The sequence below is a fragment of the Zosterops lateralis genome, assembly GCF_965231275.1.
Source record: "Zosterops lateralis genome assembly, chromosome: 8".
In the NCBI taxonomy this organism is placed as follows: Eukaryota; Metazoa; Chordata; class Aves; order Passeriformes; family Zosteropidae; genus Zosterops; species Zosterops lateralis.
In genome coordinates this window covers 25,623,225-25,646,455 of record NC_139768.1, presented here as the reverse complement: position 1 = coordinate 25,646,455, position 23,231 = coordinate 25,623,225, and the positions used below count along the sequence as shown (strand labels likewise).

The 23,231-nt window shown below is 43.0% G+C and overlaps 1 protein-coding gene across 1 annotated transcript in view; it reads left to right on the top strand.

Moving 5' to 3' along the window:
- Positions 1-23,231, top strand: part of ADAM12 (ADAM metallopeptidase domain 12) — a gene marked incomplete at its 3' end in the record, with an annotated part of 173,837 nt that overhangs the window by 95,254 nt on the left and 55,352 nt on the right. The window contains exons 4-7 of the mRNA XM_083866274.1: positions 4,537-4,615; positions 8,147-8,223; positions 18,849-19,032; positions 22,894-22,959. Coding sequence (XP_083722400.1) covers positions 4,537-4,615; positions 8,147-8,223; positions 18,849-19,032; positions 22,894-22,959 — 406 coding nt within the window. The remainder of the gene's footprint in view (positions 1-4,536; positions 4,616-8,146; positions 8,224-18,848; positions 19,033-22,893; positions 22,960-23,231) is intronic.

Below are 23,231 nucleotides of genomic sequence, written 5' to 3'. Positions count from 1 at the left end.
GGTGCCTGGAGAGCGGAGACTGATTTTCTCATTTGCAAGTGAGAGGCAGTGTGTTAAATTACCACTCCTGTCATTAAATGGATTGAGGAAAAAAAAAATCTGATGTGCTTGAACCAGGACATTTTTCCCCTCCCCAAAAAAACCACCTCAGATTGCACCTTGTGGGGGGCCAGGAAGGTGAGGATTAGAAGTTTAAATAACATTCATCATATTCTCTGAGGCTTAGGTTACTTGCTTGACACCTGAAAATGTTTCAGCAAGTCTGACATGGAAGCTTTCTGTTGATTTACAGAGGATGAGGGAACCTGTGCTGTGTCTGTCAGAGATCAGGAGCCATAAAATTTATCTTTCTGAGCCATGGAAGCTTCCAATTGTTCATTTGGCAGTGGGAAATTTGATGCTGAACAACCTGGTCTAGTGGAAGGTGTCTGTGTCCGTGGCAGGGGATGGAACTGGAGGGGGTTTACAGTCCCTTCCTTCCCAAACCATCCTGCGAGTCTGTGAAATGTCAAAAAATCACTGTTCTGATAAATTCAGTGACTAAGTTGGTAAGTAATGGTGCTCAAGAATTGCACTTTTGCATCTGTGGAGCAACAATGAGAAAGTTGTAGTGTTGTTTCAGCTGATTTTTTTAAAATCTCATCAAGCAGCTGATGCAGTTCTCCACAGCATTTGTTTCTGTCTCTTCATGCAGGGCAAAGTATTGATAATCATCTGGTACTGCTGAGCATTGTAGCTGGCAACATTTGAAACTCCAGACATGGTGATGAATTGCTCTATGATACATTAATGTTATTTTGATCCCTGCTCTTTCAGAATTACATTGATCCAATTAGGTTAAGTAGCTTGCCATCTAAATTCATTTACTTTCCTCTATTAATCTCCTTTACTCTGGGTCAAAACCAGAAATGTAAATCAATCCATTATATTACATATCTTTGGGGGGGTGGGAGGGTAATTAAATTACCTAATAGATACATATGCTGGATTGATTGTTTGGTATGTTGAACATTATTGCCATCATTGGAAAGTGATGTGGTATACACTCACTAGTGGAATTTGAGTGCTTGTTACACTTAATTTTCATAACCTGTCAAGGAATGCCTTGCTGTCCCTGGGTACCAACCCTGCATACCCACCTGAACAGCTTTTAGGGTATTGGACTTTTTGCAAGTGGGGATAAAAGCTCTTTCCTCTGCCAGGAACTCTGCTGAACTCCCTGGCAGTGTCTCAGAGGTCCTCACCCTCTGCAGTGTGGAGAAAACCTTTCCCTGGCTTGTTCTCAGGCTGGCACCAGCCCCGTGTGGCAGCAGAGCAGATGTCCCAGCACTGATGTCTGAGTTACCAGACTGGAGGAGGGTTACTGCAGACTCTGAAAAGCTGGGTTCTTTTCTCAGCAGCACGTGAAATTTCCATGGTTTGATCCAATGGAGTCGCAGAATGGTTTGGTTGGGAGGGACCTTAAATCCCATCCAGTGCCAGCCCTGCCATGGCAGGGACACAGCCAGGGATCCAGGGGCAGCCACAATTCTGTGTTCCACATTGGGGCATTCTTTTGCTTTCCTTAGGTTAGTCCAACACTGAGATTCCATCATCTTGTTGCCCTTACCAGTCTTTTACAGCTCACAGTGGGAATTTTTATTTTCAGCCAGTATTTTCAGGATCTATATCAAACTTCCATCCTGACAGGGACATTGCTGACACCAGGAATTTGTTTACCTGCTACGTTTCCTCACGAAGGAAGAAGAACTTGCCATGGAGGACTCAAACAAAAATGAAGCTTTGATGTGAGGGAATGAGATCCAATCCAGTGGCTGGAAAGTGAATGTTGGCACTGTTAAAATAGATACAAAGTGCAGTGGTTTTAGGTTGGGCTTAGTTAAAACCTGACAGGTTTGTGATAGCTCTGTCTGTGTGGGAGATCGAGGCAAGGGCTCTTTACAGTGGGAAAATGGATCTGGTTCCTTCCCTGTCATTGTAGCAGAAGATAAATTCAGAGATCAAATGATCTCTGTAATGGGCAGGGCAGGCTGGTGATCACAAATCCCTTCTGGTATTCAGACCTACAGATCTATGAAGTGTTTTCTAAATCTCTGCCTGAGAGCAGAATGAACAGCAGCAGAAAGGTCACCTCTATCATCATTGCTGTCAAACACCTTGGAAACAGCAGAGCACAAAGCAAGTGTGTTGCTCAATCACTTTGCCCTTCTGCTACATCTGTTACCTTTACCTGTACTTTGTCCCATTAAATGAAACTCACTCCCCTGTCCTGGATGAAATCCCATTTCCAAAAACTGCACAGCAAAATTCTGTGGGCTTCAGCGATGGGATCTTGCCTTTACAAAGGTAATTAATGCTTGCTAAGTGCAGAACTTAGCAGTGTTAGATAAATAATGATAATTATGAAAGCAGCTGCTCTTTGTGATAATGAGACAGTAGGAAACAGAGGGGGACTTCTTGCAAGAGTGGGTAGTGACAGGACAAGGGGAGTGGCTGCAAATTGACACTGAGTGGGTTTAGGTGGGATATTGGGCAGGAATTGTTCCCTGGGAGGGTGGGCAGGCCCTGGCACAGGGTGCCCAGAGGAGCTGTGGCTGCCCCTGGATCCCTGGCAGTGCCCAAGGGATGTTGGATGGAGCTCTGAGCACCCTGGCATAGGGGAGGGTGTCCCTGCCCATTGCAGGGGGTGGCACTGGAAGATCTCAGAGGTCTCTTCCAACCCAAACCATTCCATGACTGTTGGATACAGCCCAGTCTGCTCCTGGCAGGGTTTGTGGAGGCTGCAGGCACAAAGTGATATCAACCACTGTAGTCAAGTGTCCTCTGAGGCCCCAAGGGTGTCCCTGTGGAGATGGTTGGTGTGATTTATTACTGTGTATCTAAACCAACTTGAGATCTTTCATTGGGCACCCAAATCCTGCTGTGGGTGTGGTGGTTGCCTGAGATCCAGTTCCTACAAACCCACCAAATGCTGCAGTGTTTTAACATTCTATATCTATTAATATGCTAATATTTCCCACAAGCTGAAAAATTTAAAAGTTAAATGTGAGAATCTCTGCTTGAATGCTCACTATAATGTGTTGGGGCTTCATTTTTTGCCTTGCCACTTTCTTATTTTCTTTTTTTCCTTTTCTTTTTTTGTTTTTGGTCTTGTTTAATTTTATTTTTTTCCCTACCTCAAGACAGAGTGTTTTAAAGCTGAGTTTTCTCCCTAAGAAGTGTTTGTAGAATTCCTAGCACAACCAGATCCTGATGGAGCCACTGGGTATTAATGTGATGCAAATTAATCAGTAATGAAAATTAAATGTGTGTTTATGCTCTAGTTATAATGTTTATACAAATACAAGAAATGTGTACCATGACTGTGTCATGGTTCCCACCACAATATTTGCAAGGGTGCAGCATAAACCAGCTTTAAATAAAAGGAAGGGCCTGGTTTGTTCCAATGAGCAACCCAAGGGAGAAACACCTCTTTGAAGTGGAACAGAATGAACATTGTGAAATGCAGAGCCAAGGATTTTCAATATCCCACACTCTCCAGTTTTCTGAAGGTGATGGTGGCATTTTTCTCTTGTTCCTTCTTTATTGTGCTTTTGCAGTTCACCAGAAATTTTGTCAAAACTCAAGGGTGTTTGTGATGTGGAGCACAACTCAAGACCTAAGTTAGGAGTAAATGTGAATGAGTGTTCCTCCTTCTGCCTTTGTTGGAGATGCTCTTTAGATAAGGAGTTGAAAACGGATCAATAGCAAGACTTTTTTTTTAAGAAGAGGCAGATGCAGCTTCCCTCTTCCATGAGTTCCCTACAAAAAGAGAAGTTTTCATGGTTGTCACGCATATGTCCCTCCCTGCAGATTCCTGGAAAATGACAATTGCAAGTCCACATTTTTTATCTCATTGCCAAAGGCAGGAGGGGAAGTGTGGAGAGAATGGGAACAAGCTGCTTCATCCCACACATGATCTTGCATATTCTCCTGTGAAATCGTTAAATTTCCATTTGTGAATATCCTTTCAGATGATCAGGATAAATCCAGTGCTGTAAATTCTATGATGTTCATGCAATGTTTGTTTTCCCTGGAGTGTCAATAGTAGGAGGTTGTTTCACTCACCAAGTGCTAAATTAGTCTTTGGGTGGTCACTTGCTGATGAATACAACAGATTAGATGGGAAAATAAGGAACACGGGGAAAACATTTTCCTTTTCAACAAACCACCATTACTTAACAATACTCCAAACCCCAGATTTCCCATTTAACCTAAAATGTGTTGAAAATTACATGGAAGATTCAACACTGAAATGTGCTGGCACGGAGTCCTCATTTGGAAGAGAAAACAGTCTGGAAACTTGTAGTCTATTCACAATTACCACAGGAATTGTTCGTGTCCTGCAGCTTCAATATTTGGAGTTCTAGTTTCCCTTATTCCCTGTAGTCACTGAATCCTTAACGCCTGGCTTTGATCCTTACCTCAAACAGAACCTCTAAAGGATAAACTCGAGGTGAGGTGGCCTCAATATTCTGTGTGCTCTGTTTTTTCCAGGGGCCTGTTGGCCAGAGGCTTCACAGAGACCCATTATTTGCAGGACGGCACTGACGTGGTTCTCACACGCAACCACACGGTAAGGTTGGGGTGTCCTGGGTAGATGGTGCTTCATCCTTAAAATCCAGAGTGTTCTCTGCCAGGATCTGAGCCCTGGGATGAAACAGCTCAACCTCTGATCTTTTTTCTACTATTGCCTTCAGTGTCTTTGTGGCTGCTCTGATCCTACACATGAACTTTTAGAGGCAGACTTTAAAGGCGAGCTCTGGGGTTTGAACCAGGTGACTTTTAAAATTTGTGAGGGTTTTTTTTTGGAAACAGACCCATTAAAATTTGGTAATTACATCAATCGTGGCTGATCAGTTATGGAGAAAAGCTCCAGTTCCGTTTGGGAAAAAACCCTTAAATATCTGATTTCCAGAGTGCAAAAGTTCATGTCAGAGGTTGGAAGGCTTGGATGTCTTTCCTCACTGGGCTTTGGAAGAGGGTGTTGGTTGGGTTTGTTTTTAAATCCAGGCCATAAGTGTGTTGTGGATGTACTTTATACTTGTATTTGTGTGTATGTATGTGTATATTCATGTACATGTATAAATGTGGTTATATACAAAATATGGCTTGTTAAAAATAAGCAGTTAAAACCTGCTTTTTACAAATAAAAACCCCTGAAGGCAGGACTGTTTTTTGTCCTCTGACAGTATGAATGCCTTAATTAGAAATAATGCAGCAAGCCATTTTAATTACAAAGCTTATCTTTTATCTGCCTAAGTCCCATAAAGTATTTGTTATGTTATGGTATTTACTTACTGACACTGTCAGCAGAGACACCGTGCTTTGTGTTCCCATCCATAATGGGCTTTGCTGGGATCAGGGGAAGGAATTATTTCTCTGCATAACATCTTATTTCTGAAAGAGCATCTTCATTATAGCTCCAGACACCCCAAGAAAAGCAATCATTTCAAAAGCTTTCAGCGCTTTCATTTTGCTGGGTGCTCATCTCTCCTTCAAAATCAGCTTGGGAGAGAATAGTCATTTGTTTTAGGAGCTGGAAGGCTGCAGAGACTCCTGAAGGAAGTAAAAGGAAATAAATGAAGCACATGAATCTTTTAGAGATTTACCTGAGTTAACAGGAGTATATGTACAGCTAATGACAGGTTTTCCTTGCTAAAATACAATATCTGTTTGCATAATGGCAAAGTAAGTCATGATTAATAATGACAGTGCATTTTGCTGCCTGAAAAGGAGAGAGATCAGTGAATTCATTTTTCATTAAGTGCTGCAAGATGGTTGAGAAAAGCTAAGTCTCCAATTTTATTTTTATATCTCTTCTTCACCGAGGACATCAATGCAGTCTGGAGTTGAAACCAAATCCGATTTTCCATTGAAAAGTTGCTTAGTCAAATTCTGCTTGGAGGTCAAAGCAAGGCAGGTTCGTGGAGCTGTCACTTGGTCAGTTCTCTAGCACAGGAGTCAGTGTCTAGGTTATTTTTCAATTTTTAGCACCTGGAAAATTGTCAAAAGCTGTGATTTATTAAATGATCTCAAGCAAGGGTAGAGTACTGTTTTAAGTATGATAGATCAGCCTTGGTAATTATTTGTTTTTAAGGGGTCACCCATTTTTATATACACTAGTTTGCAGGAATAAAAAGATTTGATAGCAGAAAAAAAAATTCCTGCAGTTCAGTGGAGTTACTGAGCTAGAAATCAATTTTCTCCCAGCCCCGTTGCAGGCCATGCTCTGATAAGTTTACATTTTCGATATTGAACTTTGCCATCACATAGCTGGATCTCAGAGAAGTTGTGAAATGGGCCACAACCAGGAGCTCAGAGTTAATAAAATGACAAGTTGTATGTGGAGAGGGAAAGAAATCAGGCCCTTTGCCATAATTCACTCTTAGATAAAGACAGCTGGACCACAGCAGCAGCTGCGTGGGGCGAGATATTGGCTCCCCTCCCCATTTCACTGCGCCTGTGCTCAGATCTCAAACCCAAAGATTTCTTTCTCAGGAGCTCTGAGCTTCACCTCTGCCTTTAAGCAATCAGAATAAACCTATTTTATTTTTGGTTTTAGCATATAAGAGATGCAGTGCTTGAGTGAGAGGGGCATTGATTTTTCTTCTATCAGCTGGGTGTGTGAAATTGATAACACTGAAATAAAGTGAAGTAATGCACCCACACTGAAAGCTTGACATCCATAGCAATTGTGACTGAAGTGATCACCCCCGCAAAAAAATTCAGTCTGTGACTCCCTCATTTCTGTTTTGGCTTTGTCTTTGCTAATGTGTTACTGACTCTTTATGAGGATTGATAAGAATACCTGAGAGTAAAACACTCTCACCCTGTTTCTGTCATTTCTTCCACTGGGAAAAGCCGCTAAGATTTGTATTTAGAAAGTCAGAGCTGGCTGCTCTGTGTCCACTTGCTCATGCTGGAAATCAAACAAACATTTTTCCTGGCATAAACATATTTGCAGAAAATTCCTGTCCAAATCTTGCCCAGACTGTTGCTTTCTTCACCAAAATCAAGGTGGTCTTTAGAAGTTTGCTATGTGAGGCTTTGTGAGTGAAAACCATGCCCCAGACTGGAAAGGTTAATTAATGTAATAATGAACCAAGCCATAAAAAAGGCACAGGGAGATGACTGTTAGGTTGCAGCACTGATATCTTCCCTCTGCACTAATCAGATAGGAACCTTTTGCAGCAGAGTTTTCAGTTTCCAGGTGGCATTCAAAGGGCCACGAGAAAAGGAACACTGGACATGGCACAATCCCTGCTTTCCAGCCAGTCACATAATTGGCAATGCAATATAACCTTTAGTCAACAATAAAATTGGCCTTGATTCCAGACAGATATGGGGATGTGCTTAGAAACCCTCTGTTGTGGGTGCCTTTTGCAAGCAGTGGATTATTAAAGAAATATAATAACCTAGCCACAAAATGAAATTGGACTGTTGTCTCTCAAAATAGAAGACCCTCTTTATTCTTGGTTGTTTTTAATAACATGCAGCTACTTGGTTGGGTATTTCAATAAAAAATTTCCTTTCCAACCTGTTTCCCTTCTCCTTCATTTGCTTTGTGATTTTTTTTTTTTTTTCAAGTTGTAGGGTTGGGATTGGCTTTGTTATACTTCTCTTTTTGCATACCTATCTCCTATAGGGATACACTATCCCCTATAGGGATAGATTTAAATGTCCTTAAATAAAAATAGGGATCTCTATAGAAAGCAGTAAAATGCAGCAGCTGATCTGTTCATCTGATTAATTTTATAAAATATTCAATATTGTAGCTTTAAATCAATAACATAGAAGAAGAGGGTTCAGTCATACAAATTTAACATTATTGATCCTTTAAAAAATACGAACACAAAACCAAACAAAAAAAACCCTATAACCTTTTAGGGTTTAGGAGATACATAAGGTTTCCATTTAGCACCTGCTTGGCCTGGTAAGTACAGTGAATATTTGGAAATATTCAGGAAAGGGACAGGAAAGATGCTGTCAGTGTGATTGTGAATGCTGTGGCCTGAAATTGATAATCACCTTGGAATAGAAGGGCTGGAAACCCAGGAGCAAAGAGCATTTGTGAGCACTGAAATGTTTTCTCTCCCTGCCACAGGGTCACTGCTATTACCATGGCCAGGTCCAGGGGTACCCCGAGTCCTCCGTCAGCCTCAGCACCTGCTCAGGCCTCAGGTGAGCCAAGATTTCAGCAAGATTTGACCTCCTGAGAGCTTGGGTTGACTTCTAGTGAATGAATTGATATGGGAGAAGAGGCTGGAGCCTCAGGAGGGGCTGAGGGAGCTGGGGAAGGGGCTGAGCCTGGAGAAAAGGAGGCCCAGGGGGGACCTTGTGGCTCTGCACAAGTCCCTGACAGGAGGGGACAGCCGAGGGGGTCGGGCTCTGCTCCCAGGGAACAGGGACAGGAGGAGAGGGAACGGCCTCAGGCTGGGCCAGAGGAGGCTCAGGGTGGATATTTGGGCAAATTCCTTCATGGAAAGGTTTGTCCAGGCCTGGCCCAGTTGCCCAGAGCAGTGCTGGACTCCCCATCCCTGGAGGGATTTAAAATGCATGTGGATGTGGCACTTGGGGACATGGGGCAGTGGTGGCCTTGGCAGTGCTGGGGGATGGTTGGACTCAGTCATCTTAGAAGGGCTTCTCCAACAGAAACAATTCTTATATTCTCTCTCATTTTCAAGTGTTGTATGAATCCCTACAAATCATTTTCCCTCTAATTGCTCTGAGGAGAAAAAACAAAGAACAGATAACACAATTTGTGGGGGTTTTCCAAGAGCCATCCCCCCCCTCCTGTTCCCCATACCTCTCTGTGCCCATTGCTTGGCACATTTTCGTCCTGGCAGTGTCCAATGGCTTCCCAGGCCTCTTTGTCCTCAAAACTGTTCCACCAATGCTGTCAGCACTGCTTTGCCAGCTGTGGAATCACTCAGTGTCCAGCAGCCTCATCCTTAGGAGAGGTGGCTTTAGAAATCAGAGAATGAGAGATTCCGTGATACAGGGAATATGCATGGTTGTGGAGCTCAGTAATTGTGTTTATGGCAGGTAAGATGCTCAGTTTTTGGATTTTATCTGCTTGTTAACAGCAGAGCAGCAGATTCCTGTCGCTGAAACCCAAACCTCTTCGAGTTTGACAAAGGAATGGGCTGACAATATTTCAAGTACACAATGGACACAGTTCAGGAAACAATTATCTTTCTTACTTGGACAATCAGAGACTGGTATTTACTCACAGAACTGTTCCAAATCACAGTAATTAACTGTAAATTGGCTCTAACGTTCTCCCTGGAAAACCCAGTTTTCCTGTCAGATTTCCAGCTGTCTCAGCCTTTTCTGGGTTTAATTTATCTACAAACAGCAAGAGTAGCTGGAATCTTTTCCCATTGATTTTGCATTTTGTGCCATAGTAGCACTGTCAAGGCTTTTGTAAGGGAGCTCTGGGACAGGCAGCAGCAGAGAGAGCAGAGTTTGATCCCAGGACCCCTCTCCCTCTGGGAATGACCCGTTTGCTGTACTGGATGGGATTCCTTTGACTCATTCCCACACAGAGAGAAGCTTTATGGGTGCTTCACTATGGATCCAGCATCTTCCCAAAGTTAAATAAACCCCTTGCAAGAACAGTCAGCATTTATCTGTTCATTCTCACTGTAAAATATATCCAGAATTTAAAACTGTTTGTAAAAATCTAATGCAGAGCTCTCAGTATTTTTGTTAAACGGTCAAAATGCTGCAGGCTCCAAAGGAAAAATTTGTACCTTGTGGGACAATGCAGACCTTGTGGGTCTGCATTGATGCCCTTGCTCCAGAGCTACCTGGAGATTAATCACTCTCAACAGAAAATACCCTTCTCCACAGTAGAAGTCTTTTCTTTCTTCTACAAAGCGTTTCCCAGTTTTAGGTGGTTCAGATATGTCAAGACAGCAGATGCTGGCAGGGACACATGGGGACAAATCCCCAAAGTGCAAGCTGATAGGATTAAGCTCCTTCTCTGCAGGGAAAGCAGAGCAGCACCTTTTTCAGTACAAAATTTCAGACATTTCCTTTGCAGTGCATGTTTTGTTCTAGTAGGAGATCAGCTGAGGATAAATCCCAGTTTCACTGCTGAGGGTGGTGAACAGAGTGTCCATGGGTGAGAACACTTTGTGATAAGAGTTCTGTGCCTGTTGATTCACTCCACCAAACCTGTTTCACAGCCCAGCAACCAACAGCAACAACTCCCAGACAGCAATGACTCCCAGATACTGCCTGTGCTTGATCAAAGAAACACAGAATGGTTTGGGTTGGAAGGGACCTGAAAATTCATCCTCTTCACCCCCTGCCATGGCCAGGGACACCTTCCACCAGATCAGGTTTCTGCAAAAAAAAAAAGGACAGCCCAAAACAACTTTAGAGCATGGGTTGGACTCTAGGTTGGAGGTCTCTTCCAACCTAGTCATTCTGTATTCTGTATTCTGTATTCTGTATTCTGTATTCTGGATCTTCATGACTTACTTTGCTGGTAGCTTTGCTAGCTTGAAAGAATAGATACAGGTAGGATTGGACAGGATGAGATGGGATAGAATAGGAATAGGAATAGGAATAGGAATAGGAACAGGAATAGGAATAGGAACAGGAACAGGAACAGGAACAGGAACAGGAACAGGAACAGGAATAGGAATAGGAATAGGAATAGGAATGGGAATGGGAATGGGAATAGGAACAGGATAGGATAATGTACTTGCCACCACCTTGCTGGAGCAGGGACTCTTGTTTTTCCACAGCATGATAAAGACTCCAGGCTGCAGGAGCAGGGACAGGAGGCACTGTGTGGCCATGCAGCCCCAGGTGGGGACAGTCCCTGGAGCAGCCCTTTCACTCACAGCAGCTGTTGGAAGGGAGGTCAGGTTTTGTTTTCAGGATCTGTTCCTGGCTTTGTGACAGACTCTGAGTGAATCAGACAAATGTCTCTGTCTCAGTTTCTCCATCTGTGAAATCCATTTAGTGATTCTTACCTACCTCACACAGCTGCTGCTTGGAGCTGGGGTTCAAGTGCCTGAAAAACATCTAATGAAAGGAAGTGCACAGTGTCAGCCCTCTGAAATCCTGGAGAACCAAAACCTTCCCCCTCCCAGCAGACAGGCACCTTGGGCATTGTTCCAGGTGTGGATAGGTAGGGGCTGTGCATTTTCCCCCAGATCAGCAGAGGTTATTAAAAGACATGAAACTACTCATTAAGAATAGGTTCCACATTTCAGTGTGCTCTGAAGCCTGAGTGCTCAGCAAAAGTCAAAGAAGCCAAAGGGATCACAGGAATTACTGAGACAGAAGTAGAGGATAAAACAAGAACCCTCATTACCACTTTATAAATCCACAGAGTGCTCACGTCTTGAGCTCTGCGTGCAGTTCTTGTTTTCCCCTCCCTTGCTCCATCTCAGAAGAGGAAGAAGCATTATATCTAGAAAAGGTACAGAGAAGGGCAAAAATTGTGATCAAAGGTATGGAGCAGCTTTTATGCCAGGAGAGAAAATAGACTAGGATTTGTCACTTCTGAAAGGAGATGACGGAGGAAAGGAGCATGATGAAACAAGGCTGAGTGTCATACTGGAGAGGGGACAATTACTGAGTATTCTTCATAACTTCAAAATTAGGAGACATCAACTGAAACTTTAGAGCAAAGGAAAGTTCTCCTTTTATTCACATAATGAAGGGCTGGAGCTGCCACAGGTGGGTGTCAGTGTGAAAAGTATCAATGGACTCCAAAAAGATGTGACAGTTGGGGAAGGGGAGGTCAGGGCTGTCAAACCCTGAGATGTGCCTGACCCTTATCTCTTATCTCCCACCCCTGAGTTCCTGCTGTTGGCCAAGGCTGGAGAGGAGATGCTGAGCTGGAGGAACCCTGCTCTGACCTCACCCAACCATCAAGGTCTTTCCTCCACATGGCTGAGCAGTTGAGATGAGGTTTTAGCTCCTGAACATGATGTGATTGCTCTGTGATGAGGAAGGATTGTGTGAAATCTGAAAACTTAGGTTTGTCTGGTATATCAGGCAGATAGAGGGGTGAGAGATGAAGAGGAGAGAGGAGGAGGCTCAGCTCTCTCAAATACACATTTTTCAGCTCTGTTACGTCCTCACACACAACGTTGGAGCTCCTCACCTCATGTAGGAGCACAATGGCAGAAATGGAAGGATTGACACTGAGAGCTGCCTAAAATGCAGGTTAGAGGAGAATATAATCATGCCTTAATCTGTATCCTGCTGGCTCCTCTGAGGAGGAGGAGCTGAATGGCAGAGAGGGCTCGGGAAATGCTGAGTGCATGGAAAGGGAACAATGGCTAATCAGGATTTCTGTGTGTCCATCTGCATCAGAAAGCCAATTAGACTGTCAGAGCTTGTGGGAAGGTGAAGGTACGACAGAGTTGAGCCATTTCCGTCCTGTCCTCAGGAAATGCCCTTCTGTTTATCCAGCTTGGAGGCTCTTCAAGTTTTTAGCAAATAATTTTGGCATGTGGCCACCGCTCACATCTTCTGTCATAAATTTGTTTAGACTTAAATGATTTTTCCCTGATTACTCTCCCTGTGAGTGCTGAATACACCCAGAACTGCAGCCTGGAGAAGGGCACAAACCTCCCTGGTCCAGGGGCTGGCAGAGAACTCTGGCATGGGAACGTGCAGCTACAAAAGCATCTGCAGTGACCTCTTAGATAGGGGAGATTCAGAGGTGGCCTCAAAAATTCCTTGAGAGTCTAAGGATAGAAATCTCCCAGGAAACCTCTTCCTTCTGAAACACCAAAATGCACTTGAATAGCCTCAGATATTTTACCAATTGTTAGGTAATTAACCCAGAAAGTGTTCAGTCATTGCCCAGCCTCAGCAGCAGCTGACAGGGATGACAGTGTCCACAGTGACAGGGATGGGGAGAAGTCCCCAGGATGGAATAGATGCTCATTTTTACTGGGATTACAGAGTTATGGTACCCCAGGCTCCCAGTACTGGTTTTCAAATGGTCTGGCTGAACTCACTGTAGCCCAGACACAGTCAGCTGAAGAGGGGATTTAAATGTGACACTCCAGACATCAACTATTGAAAAAAGGAATGGAAGTGGGGAAACCAGTGAGAAAAAGAAATGTAAATTCCTCACGACTCCTCAAGCATCATTTCCCCACAGAAGAAGAGATTTCATCCAAAAGCTAAGTTAGGAGAAAATCCCTGTTGAAAAAAGCCCTGGTTTGAATGTGAGCTTTCCTCCCATACTTTCTGAAGAGCTTTTGGTTCATTTAAACATCCTGCATGGTTTGTAATTTATCTGACTGGGAAACTCCTGGAGGATTTTGAGCTCCACATTAAAAACCATTCACTTTCTGGGGTTTCATAGCTTCTGTTGGCTGCCTATTCCTGGGGAGCAGCTCCTGGCTCAGGGTCACCCCTGTGCTCTGAGATGAGGATCGTGTTCAGCCTTTGACCATGGTGTGCACAGGGCCCCCAGGTGCACAGGGATCTCTGCCAGGACAAGGATGAGGGATGATCCCTACCCAGCTCTTTGAGCCTGCTCCTGCTCCATCCACTCTGCTTCTGGCATTTAGTGAGATGTGCAAGTGTGAACCTTCTTTTCCTGTCTCTCTGTTTGCTTCAGGGTGCTAGAAAATGTGCTCACTAAATTGGTACCCATGCCAACATCTTCTTCTTTTTTCATTTCCCTTTCCTTTCCTTCCCCTTCCCCTTCTTCTTCCCCTTCCCCTTCCCCTTCCTCTTTCCTTTCCCCACATGTGACATTTATTTCTGACAACCCTTTCAGCCCAAATGCTGGCCATGAAATTGAATTTTCTCTTCCCATTCAAGTAACTCCTTGCTGGAATTTCAGGAATTAAAGTTTCAGCTCGATCTGCATCCACTCTGGACAGATCTATCCTGCACTGAGAAAGGATGAAGTGTGTGCTGCAGGAGTCTCTGGCCATAATTCCATTTCAGAGAATATATTTTCAGGTTCATGAAAGGCACTGGCTGGAAGAGAAGCTCAGTGAGTAATGATGTGTCTGTGTGAGAACACCTCCACCACTCCTGTGAGATGTAAAACCAGTGGTGCTACTGCTTCCACCACCTTTTGAGATGATGCCCTGGGTTGATTTGGGTCAGATTTGTTATTTTAATAGAATCCTGCTGTGCACTGTAGTAGGAGAATGGGATTGGTTGGCTCTCCTATTGTGCTCTTCATCAATAGATAATTTTTTTTTCTGTGCATACTAAAATTTCCTCCACTTTAGAGGTGGGGGATTGTTGCAGAAAAAGGTGACCAAGGGCAGTGGTGGAGAGAGGAGCACATCTGCCTCCAGGCTCCCATTCTCTGTATTTCCCAGTCCTTTAAAGTTAAAGACTGACCAAACCATTTGAAAAAAATCTAAATATCAGCTTTGTTAGAAAAACAGTCAATAGATTATTCTGCTCATTTATCCCCACAGCATCCATCTGCAACTTATTAAAACAGCTAACAGTGAAGTCCTCATTCACCACTTCATTTTTCTTCCTCTTTTGTTTGTTTGCCTGCTTACTTGCCTGGGAATTTGTTATAGAGGGCCCTGGGAATGTAGAATGTATAATACAAATAAATAAAAAGTGCCCTCTCAGTGCACAGATCACCCCCTGAGACGATGCCTGCTGAGCAGCCCTGCACTCCAGGGTCACAAGGCTCCAATTCTGGGACCTTTTCACCTAAAATTCCTTGAAATCCATGGAAGAGCTGTGGGATCAGCCCCTGTCCTTGTGAAGCTGTACCATTAATTGTGGGATGAAGTACCTGGAGGTTTTCAGGCGGCACAGGAGCACTGCAGTGTCTGTGGGCAGGGACAGAATTTAATATTTAGAATTTAGAATATTTAGTGTGTGAGCAGGACTTCCCTCTAATTGATTTCTCACCAGCTCAGGACACCTACATTCCTCTGCCAGTGGTAATAGAACTTTTTATTATTATTGTTTAGAAATGAGTAGAAGTTTGAGCTTCATTAAAACCAAATGTTTAATTTGCACTTGTGGATCTCAGGTTTATCAATTTACTTAATTTCCCCTCTACACTGCAGCAGAATAATATATAATAGTTTCATAAAGTGCTGTCCCAGCCAAGTTTTGCTTCAGCATCACAATTTCTCAGACAAGTATGTGTTGATGGTTTATGTTGGCAGGACCTTTGCTTCTGCTGACAAGTTGGAAAAGAAAAATCCCATTTATATTTTGAGATTTCCTAAAGCCTGTTGATTTATGAAATACGACTGGCCTCTCTTTAGGTTTTGTTTGGGTTTTCCTTTTAAAGAGGGGAAAAAAAACCCTATATTTGATTTTATCGACAGTTTAAAAAGTGGAATTATTCCATTAAATTGCCTTCCCCTGATTGAGAGGTTCCTGGCAACGTGGAATTATGTGAGTTATGTTTTAATTTCTGTTTGAGATGGGGAGAGATCTCCCATCTCACACAGACATTCCCCAGGTGTCCACATGGCTCAGAGGGGAGGACAGGAGACAAAAACCCCGGGAGTTTTCCCTGTGCAAGGTGGATCAGATGCGATGTGGATGAGGTTGGTTTACTGCTGACCCCAGACACAGGCAGAGCTGTGCAGAGCTGGAGTCAGGTTTAAGCCAGGCTCAGGAAGGACCACACTGGAGCTGCTTCCAGTTGGCCTGGAGCCTGGGAGTTGCTGTCTGGACGTGCTCTGGGGATGGATATTTTCCCTTCCTCTCTGCTACCAGTGATGGAGAAGACAGAGGGATAATTTCAGGTAGGGTTGAGGTTGTCTCTTGGCCTTCCTGCCCTGCCTCATTTGCAAATCTTCCTGACTTCCCAGCATCTGTATGTTTGGGACCAAGGAAAACACAGAATTAGACACCTGACACTAAAATTTTAATACTCCATATTGCTTTTTCCCTCTCAAACATTTATAATCCTGGGAATTCTGGTAGTCTTTTGTCTGATAGAAATCCCACAGATTGGTCTCAAGATTGCTGAAATCTCTTTGGGGTTCTCTGTATGAGGATTGGTAGTTTAATATATAATTTGCCACATTAATATACTCTTTGCCACAATGGAAAACACTACATTGTTTAACATGAATGGCTCCTGAAAAATAGAAAAGTTTCTGGGAACATAGGCTGACCCAGGAGTGTGGGAGAACCCTGTTGAAGAGGGAGGCACAGAAATGGTGGAGGAATAACTGAGGCTTCTTGGAAACACCCTGAGGAGAGTGGAAGGAATCAGTAGCTATGGATTTATTTTATTTTTGCCTCAAATTCTCAGTCCTGAATAACTGGTGGGTATTGTTCACACCAAAAACAAAAAAAGAAAGGAAACATAACTCTTGGCTAGTTACATTTTTAAGGTGCTGTCCTTGGCACTGCACAGTGGGGGAAAAATGCAATTGGAGGAGAAGAAAATTAGTCAAAAACAGAGAGCTGGCCAAGAAAATTCATATTTGATATTCATTATCTTGTTACAGATGGTCACAAGCCAAGTGCTGATATCCTGTAGGCAGCACTCAAGGGATAAGTGTGCCTTAAATGAAAAGTCTGGTTTTCTTTATGCCAAATCTGCAGATTTTCCTTATCCTGGGATTGCTCCATAGGCAAAATGAAACTGTCCTTAAAGGCCCACACTGTCCTTTGGGATGGGAATCAGACTGGTCTGCTCAGGAAAAACACAAATTAATTATCCTGGGGTCTGATCATTTGTCCATACCCTCAGCAGCTAAAGGAAATGAGGGGTAAAGAAATGGTTCTTTCTTTAGTTCTTTTTAAAGAAATTGTTATTTAGTTCTTCTAGACAGAGGTTGGGTACATGAGGGATACATTGGAAATGTGGCATTCATGTTGCACATTTTGGATATGAAGTCCCAAAAACCAGATGCTCACTTTAAAATATTTAAAAAAAAAATAAAACGGGGAGAACTCTACTCAAGATACAACTAAGTCTCTCCCTTTCTAGTGTAAGTAATTAAAGAAAATTGTTCAAGCTTTTAATTTTGAAAGCGAATCTTCTAAGAAGGGCAAATTTAGCATTAAAAATAAACCCCTTCACGCTTTTCTGTTGTTTCTGAGTTGTCAACACAGGGAGCTGGTCAGGCTGGCCCATTTCAAGCAGTGACTAATGGGCTCCTGCCTCCAAAATTAAATGATTAATTGCACAAGGCAAAGACAACAATCCTTATTTGATTGTGCTGATTACAGGGCTGCTGGTTTTTGGTGTAAAGGGAATATGTTGTCCTAATTTCCCAAATCCTCCAAGGAGTTAGGCAGCTCTGACAATAATTTAGAGCTGGGAGGTGTGGGGTTACTCAAATCACGGGGTGACCTGCCCGAGGTGTCCCATCTGTCAGGGGAGTTTTGGGATCCTGGCTGGAGCTGCCAAGGGGGCTGCTGGGATAAATCAGCCCAGCTTTTCCAGCCGTGATCCATCACTCCCAGCTCGCTGGGTGATGGGTGGATGTGTCTTCCCTGCTCTGCCAAGGGGACTGAGGGAGCTGCAGATGAATGATCAGAATTATCAGACCCTGAGCCGTGGTTCAGGTCAGTCAAACAGGCTCCTGGGGCTGCTCTTGGGCAGATTTTGATATCATGGCTTTCCAGGCTGCTTTTTTCTCTTGGATTTTTAGCTGTTCCAGTCACCAGTGAAATGTCTGCTGGCTTGGCTGAACTGGTGTTAATGGTGCTCTAAAGCAAAATTGTGCAGCCAGCTTATTTATGCTTCAGTTAATTTGTTAGCAGCCCAAACACTTTGAGTTTCTTCATCATATCTTCCTAATAATAGGATAACTAAGGTAGCTTTTTCCTAATAATTATAATTTTAAATCAGTCTTCGTTGTATCATTAACCTGCTTTTGGGTCCTTTTTCTCCTGTTTTATCCTTCTTTTTTAAACTTTCTGGAAAATTGTTTAAAAGCCACCGACACTGGTCTCACAGTGGTTGTCGTATCTTACTTTTGTCACAGCACAGACAGAAATAAAAAGGGCAGACACTTGTAAAACACCAAAAAGACACACTAAGAAAATAAAGTTGCTCTGTGCCCTTGTCCAGGTCTCCTGGAGCCCCTTTAGGCCCTGGAAGGGGCTCTGAGGTCCCCCTGGAGCCTTCTCCTCTCCAGGTGAGCACCCCCAGCTCTCCCAGCCTGTCACATGTTCAGCCTCTGTGGCATCTCAGGACAACTGAGCAGGACCCTCTTTCCTTCCCCTTACAGGCTGTAGCATTAAAGAATTTAGCAAGAGAGCTTTCACTGCAAAACCTGTGAGTTCCTTAGGGAGCAGGTGGTATTGCTGTCAAAATTATTATTTTGGGCAGTAAAATGAGCGAAACAGGAATCAGCTCCTCCTGTGCCTGAGCTTCACTCTGCTGTGCAATATTTAATAACCATCCTGACACCATGAGGCCTCTTTGATGTGGCAGGGCCGAGGCTCATGTCAGGGTTTGGTTAAAGTGCTGTAATGCAGCTGCAGACTGTAATGAGTGCTTTTTCCCACTGTACCTTCTCTTCCTAGAGCATTTCTCCAGGCTTTGGTTCGCTCCGTGGGCAATGCATCACTGGGAGAATGGCAAACAAATAAAACACAAATATCATTTTGCTCTGCAGTGCAGCACTTCAGAAGAGACGAATCTCTGTGAGCCATTGGTTCTTTTAAAGTATAGTGTGTGCTGCAGTGACAAATGTACAGCTTTGATGTTTCCTGCTCTGCTCGCCCGTGACATTGTAAATCAGTGTTTTGCTTTCTCATACTCCATCATTATTAAACTTGGTGTAACTCTGATGTAGACAAGCTCCTGAAAACCACGTGTCTCGCTCTGCTCTCCCGTGTCCCAGGGGAATTATTGTGTTTGAGAACAACAGCTACATTCTGGAGCCGTTGGAAGGTGCCACAGGCGAACACAAGATCTACCGAGCGGAGAATCTGAAAATAGCCCCGGGATCCTGTGGCCACCAGCTGGACATCCCTGCCACGGGAGCTGCTGCCAGAGCCACCTCCCAGCATTCTCCAGCTGCCAGGGTAGGTGGCTGATGTGCTTTTCTGTGTTTGGTTGGCAGCATTTCCATTTACTGCCCACCACAAGAGTCTCTTCTGAGCCTTAACCCACATCATCGACTTCCCTCGGTGGCGTCTGCTGAAGTGCAGCCTTGAAGTTATTTGTTAAAGCTTTATTGCTTTTCCTGCACTCTCCATGTATAACTTGATTTTCACTTCCTTTTCAGCACAGAAAAGTTTATGGGTTCATATTATGGTCGTATATTTTGTTTCTTGTATGGTTATAACCAGAATTTAAGGCTCCCTAAGAATACTGAGCGATGTCTGGAAAAGCTCTTGCCCTCCCAAGATGAAAGAGAACATGATAGCTGGGATACTTTGCTAATACCACGTTTGGAACCTTTATATTTTAGTAGCAAAGTCTCTTATGCAGACAAAACAAATTCTCAGCATATTATTTTACAGATATATCCTTGGAATTGCTGTGATGTTGGCAGAAAGGTACTCCACGTGAGATGCATCTAGCTAATGGAAATTAAAAAATTAAATGAGCTAAAAACCAGGAAGAGGAAATGCTGTAACAAATTCATCTGCATGTTGGATAAGGATCGTAGAGAAGGCTGGATTGGATATTCAGGAATTATATAATGATACAAATCTGCCATCAGCATTTATCGAATGTCACATACAGGGATTTGTATTTGCATGAACATCTCAGGCTTTGCATCAGGTCCATTGTTAAGGAAAGCAACCCAAGTGACATCTCTAGATATAATTATGCAATGGAATTAATTTATTTTACATCTTTAGGAATATTACATCTAGAGTGTTAGCCTTTGCAAGTAACATTATAAAAATTAAGTGTATTTCTAAAACTATGTGTGGGTGAAAAACATTGGAAATACAACTTTATTAAGGTTTCCCCAAATTATTTGTGACTTTGACTGAATTCCACTGAATCAGTCAATGCAATGAAGAAATAAAATGTGTGCATGCAACAAACTGACACAGTCAAAGCCATTTGATTATTCCCCTTATGGTTCTCCCATTTTGCTGGTGGCTTCAACTACATCTCAAATTTCACTTTAAATATCTGAAAAATATTTTTGCTGTGGTTCAGTGGACATAATTATAAAACCTGTCAACAGTCACATCATATGGATAGGTAAAATAAATTTAATGAGTAAGTTGGTTAAGCTTCTAATGTAGGAATTTTGAAAGCTGTCAAATGTAATGTGTGGAGTGAGTTTTCACATTTCAGTGTTGTCACTAAGCAGTCTGTCAGTGGGCACCTTGAATAAAGATGACCTGCAAAGTGGGGAAGACATAAAGCTGCTCCAGATCACACTGGGTGACAGAATTAAGCAGAAATCTGGTCTAAGGTTCAGGGCATGATGGAAATACTTGGCTTCTTGACAGGTCTGGAGGAAAATTTTTGTTTGGTTTCATCCCCTGACTCTTCCCTCAACCACCTACACAAAATTCTTATTGAGCAGAGCTGAAATGTGAGCTCAATATATCACCAAGGGCCTTTGGGTTAGCTGCAACTACAGCTGAAGGATGGGACAAGCAGCAGACTCAGCTTCCCAGATCCAAACTGGAGCTTCAGTGGAGCAAGGCAGGAGATGCTGGGGGTGCTGCAGACAGGCTGTGCCCCATGGAGAGGGGTCTCTCTCAGTACTGGGTCATTTCTTGACTCACTGCACCCTCACATTGCACGAAGGAGCGTTTTCCAGCTGAGCTCCATTGAGACAGGACCCTGCAGAACATCTGGTGTGTAGGACAGACCCTTCAGGAGGGAATTTTCTCTGTAGCCACAAAGAAAAAAAAGCCATTTTGGTGGTGCTGGTGACCACAACCAGGCAGGTGACTTTTGAGAGCATGAAGAAAGAGAGGCTGCACCACTGCAGTGTCCATCCAAGCCATGCCAACTCCCAGGCAGGAAAGGCTGAGGAAGGGGTGGGACAGCTGCTGGGACAGCAGGTTTGTGACAGGATCAGGTGTGGAAGAAGCAGAGGAGAGAGACAATGGTCAGTGGAACAAAAACCTTTGTTCCCCAACTCCCATGGCTGTGTCATTGACTCTTCATTTCACTTCTGAAGGATTAACTCAGCAAAGCTGAGTTAAACCTTGCAGAAAGCAAGCTGAAAGGAGCCATAATTAGGTATATTTCATAAATAAATATTGTATCCTAGGAATTCACATAGCCTTTGGGCAAATCTCAGGAACAGATTTGTTATGCAAGTCAGTCACCAGAGGCTCATGTGATTTCTATACCTGCTAGCCAATTTCTCTGCAGCTCACTCCAGTCCAAACGGTTTTACTCTTGGTGAGAAGGGAATGTTTTAAACTGACTGTTGTGTCAGAGCTCTCCTTGTACCTTTGAACTCAGATTTTCCTGTATCATCTTTTCTTCTTTGCTTGGAGGAGGATGGAGAGGCACCTGGGAGATGCATCTCTTTAGGACCTCATAATAAATTTGATGATGGGAAAATTTTAGTGTCTGAGAGATCAGTTCCATCACAAACCACAGGCACATGGCCATTTGCCTTTTGTGGCACCTCACTCGTGTCTGACTGACAACACCAGAAGTTTTAAAAGAATCCACCTCAGCTCATTTGCCAGAGCCCATAACAAGTGTAATTCAGTCAAGTGTTTGCATCCTTGATGTTCAGTTCATTAACAGCAGCTTTTATTCCTTTTCCCATCCATAAATATTGTCCAAATGAAACTTTTTTTCAAGTTGTTGAAGTTTGCAACACTATTAAATATTAGTTTGAAAGTCAGATACTAAAGATTGCATCGTTCACTTTCCTCTAATTCTTGCAAAATATCAAAATCATTAATCTGCAGATAATGAAGAGGAACAGTTTGATAATGTGAAGAAAATTTTGTGAAATTTGGCTGGAAGGAGATGTCCAGCACTGGCTGTGCTTAGGGGATCTCTGAGTTTGCCTTGGAGCAGTTTTCCTTGGAAAGCTTTAGTCATGTTTTAGGTTAAAGAGCTTTGCTGCAGCTCAAGACATCGTGGTCACTTGTAGGTCAGACATCTGTTTAAGCCCTCGAAGTTCTGGCAGGAAGATCAGATATTCTGCTGAGACCTCGTTTCCCTAAATGTCCTCATCCAGACACAAGGAAGGAATGATAGGATGGATGCTGCTGCTGTAAATCACAGAACTTTTACAGGCACTAATAGGTCACTTTAATTTAGGGTAGCAAAGGAGCTGTGACATGTTTTGTACTCTTACAAAATCATTTCACTTTCCTCAGTGGTTTTGTTTTTTCAGTTAAGCATTATGATTCTTTCAGACCTGCATTCTATATGAATATGCAGATACAAGATGAAATGAGTGCCTTCCATTTTTTAAGTATTAATTTGCTTCTCCAGACAGTAACATTTTGTTCTGCTTTTTTTTATTTTGGGGTTTTTCTTCCTACATAATTTATCAGTTGACTGCTTGACCTCTTCTCTGCTTCACTCAATATCCCTTTATCTCTCATTTTTCTTAGCAACCAGTTTGTCTATTGTGTGAAATGTTTGTAAGAAGTTACCTCATCCCTCCTTTAAATGTGCCTTGGAAATAGCAAAGGTCTTTCTGCTAGAGGGGATATTCTCCTGTGAGGAAAGATAACTCAAACGTTTCAACTGCAGAAAACTGAAAGGTTGAGAGAGATTTTGCACCACTCTCCTGCTTTCTGTGATCAAATCCTGAGAGGTTTTGTAAGGAAAACTTCCATGAGGAGGAGGAGGAATACACCACAAATTTGTATATAGTAAAATCTTGGTGAAATGCAAGAAACCTGAGACAATGTGTGTTTCCTCTTGCAAGCACTTTGTTGTATCAAGACTGAAAATAAAACAAGACTTTCATGGTTTTTTGACAGTACAAGAGGGAGACTCTGAAGACAACAAAGTACGTGGAGCTTGTTATTGTGGCAGATAATCGTGAGGTAAGGAACTGCAAAATAAAAAGTTATGTGAGCAGGAGAGGGGCAGCTCAGTTCAGTTACCATGGTGCTGCAGTCAATAATATGTTGGTTTTCTGAGGTGAATCATCCTCCCTAATTAGGGCTGAGCAAGGGAAGGAATTATTAAGGTGGGACAATAATGACACTCAGTGGCAAAATTTCTTGCAATACTTTGGAAGGAGTTTGACTCTGAAATAACAGTGTCAGGATGGAAGAAGAGGCAAATATTCATTCCTTGACTGAGTTAAGTCCTC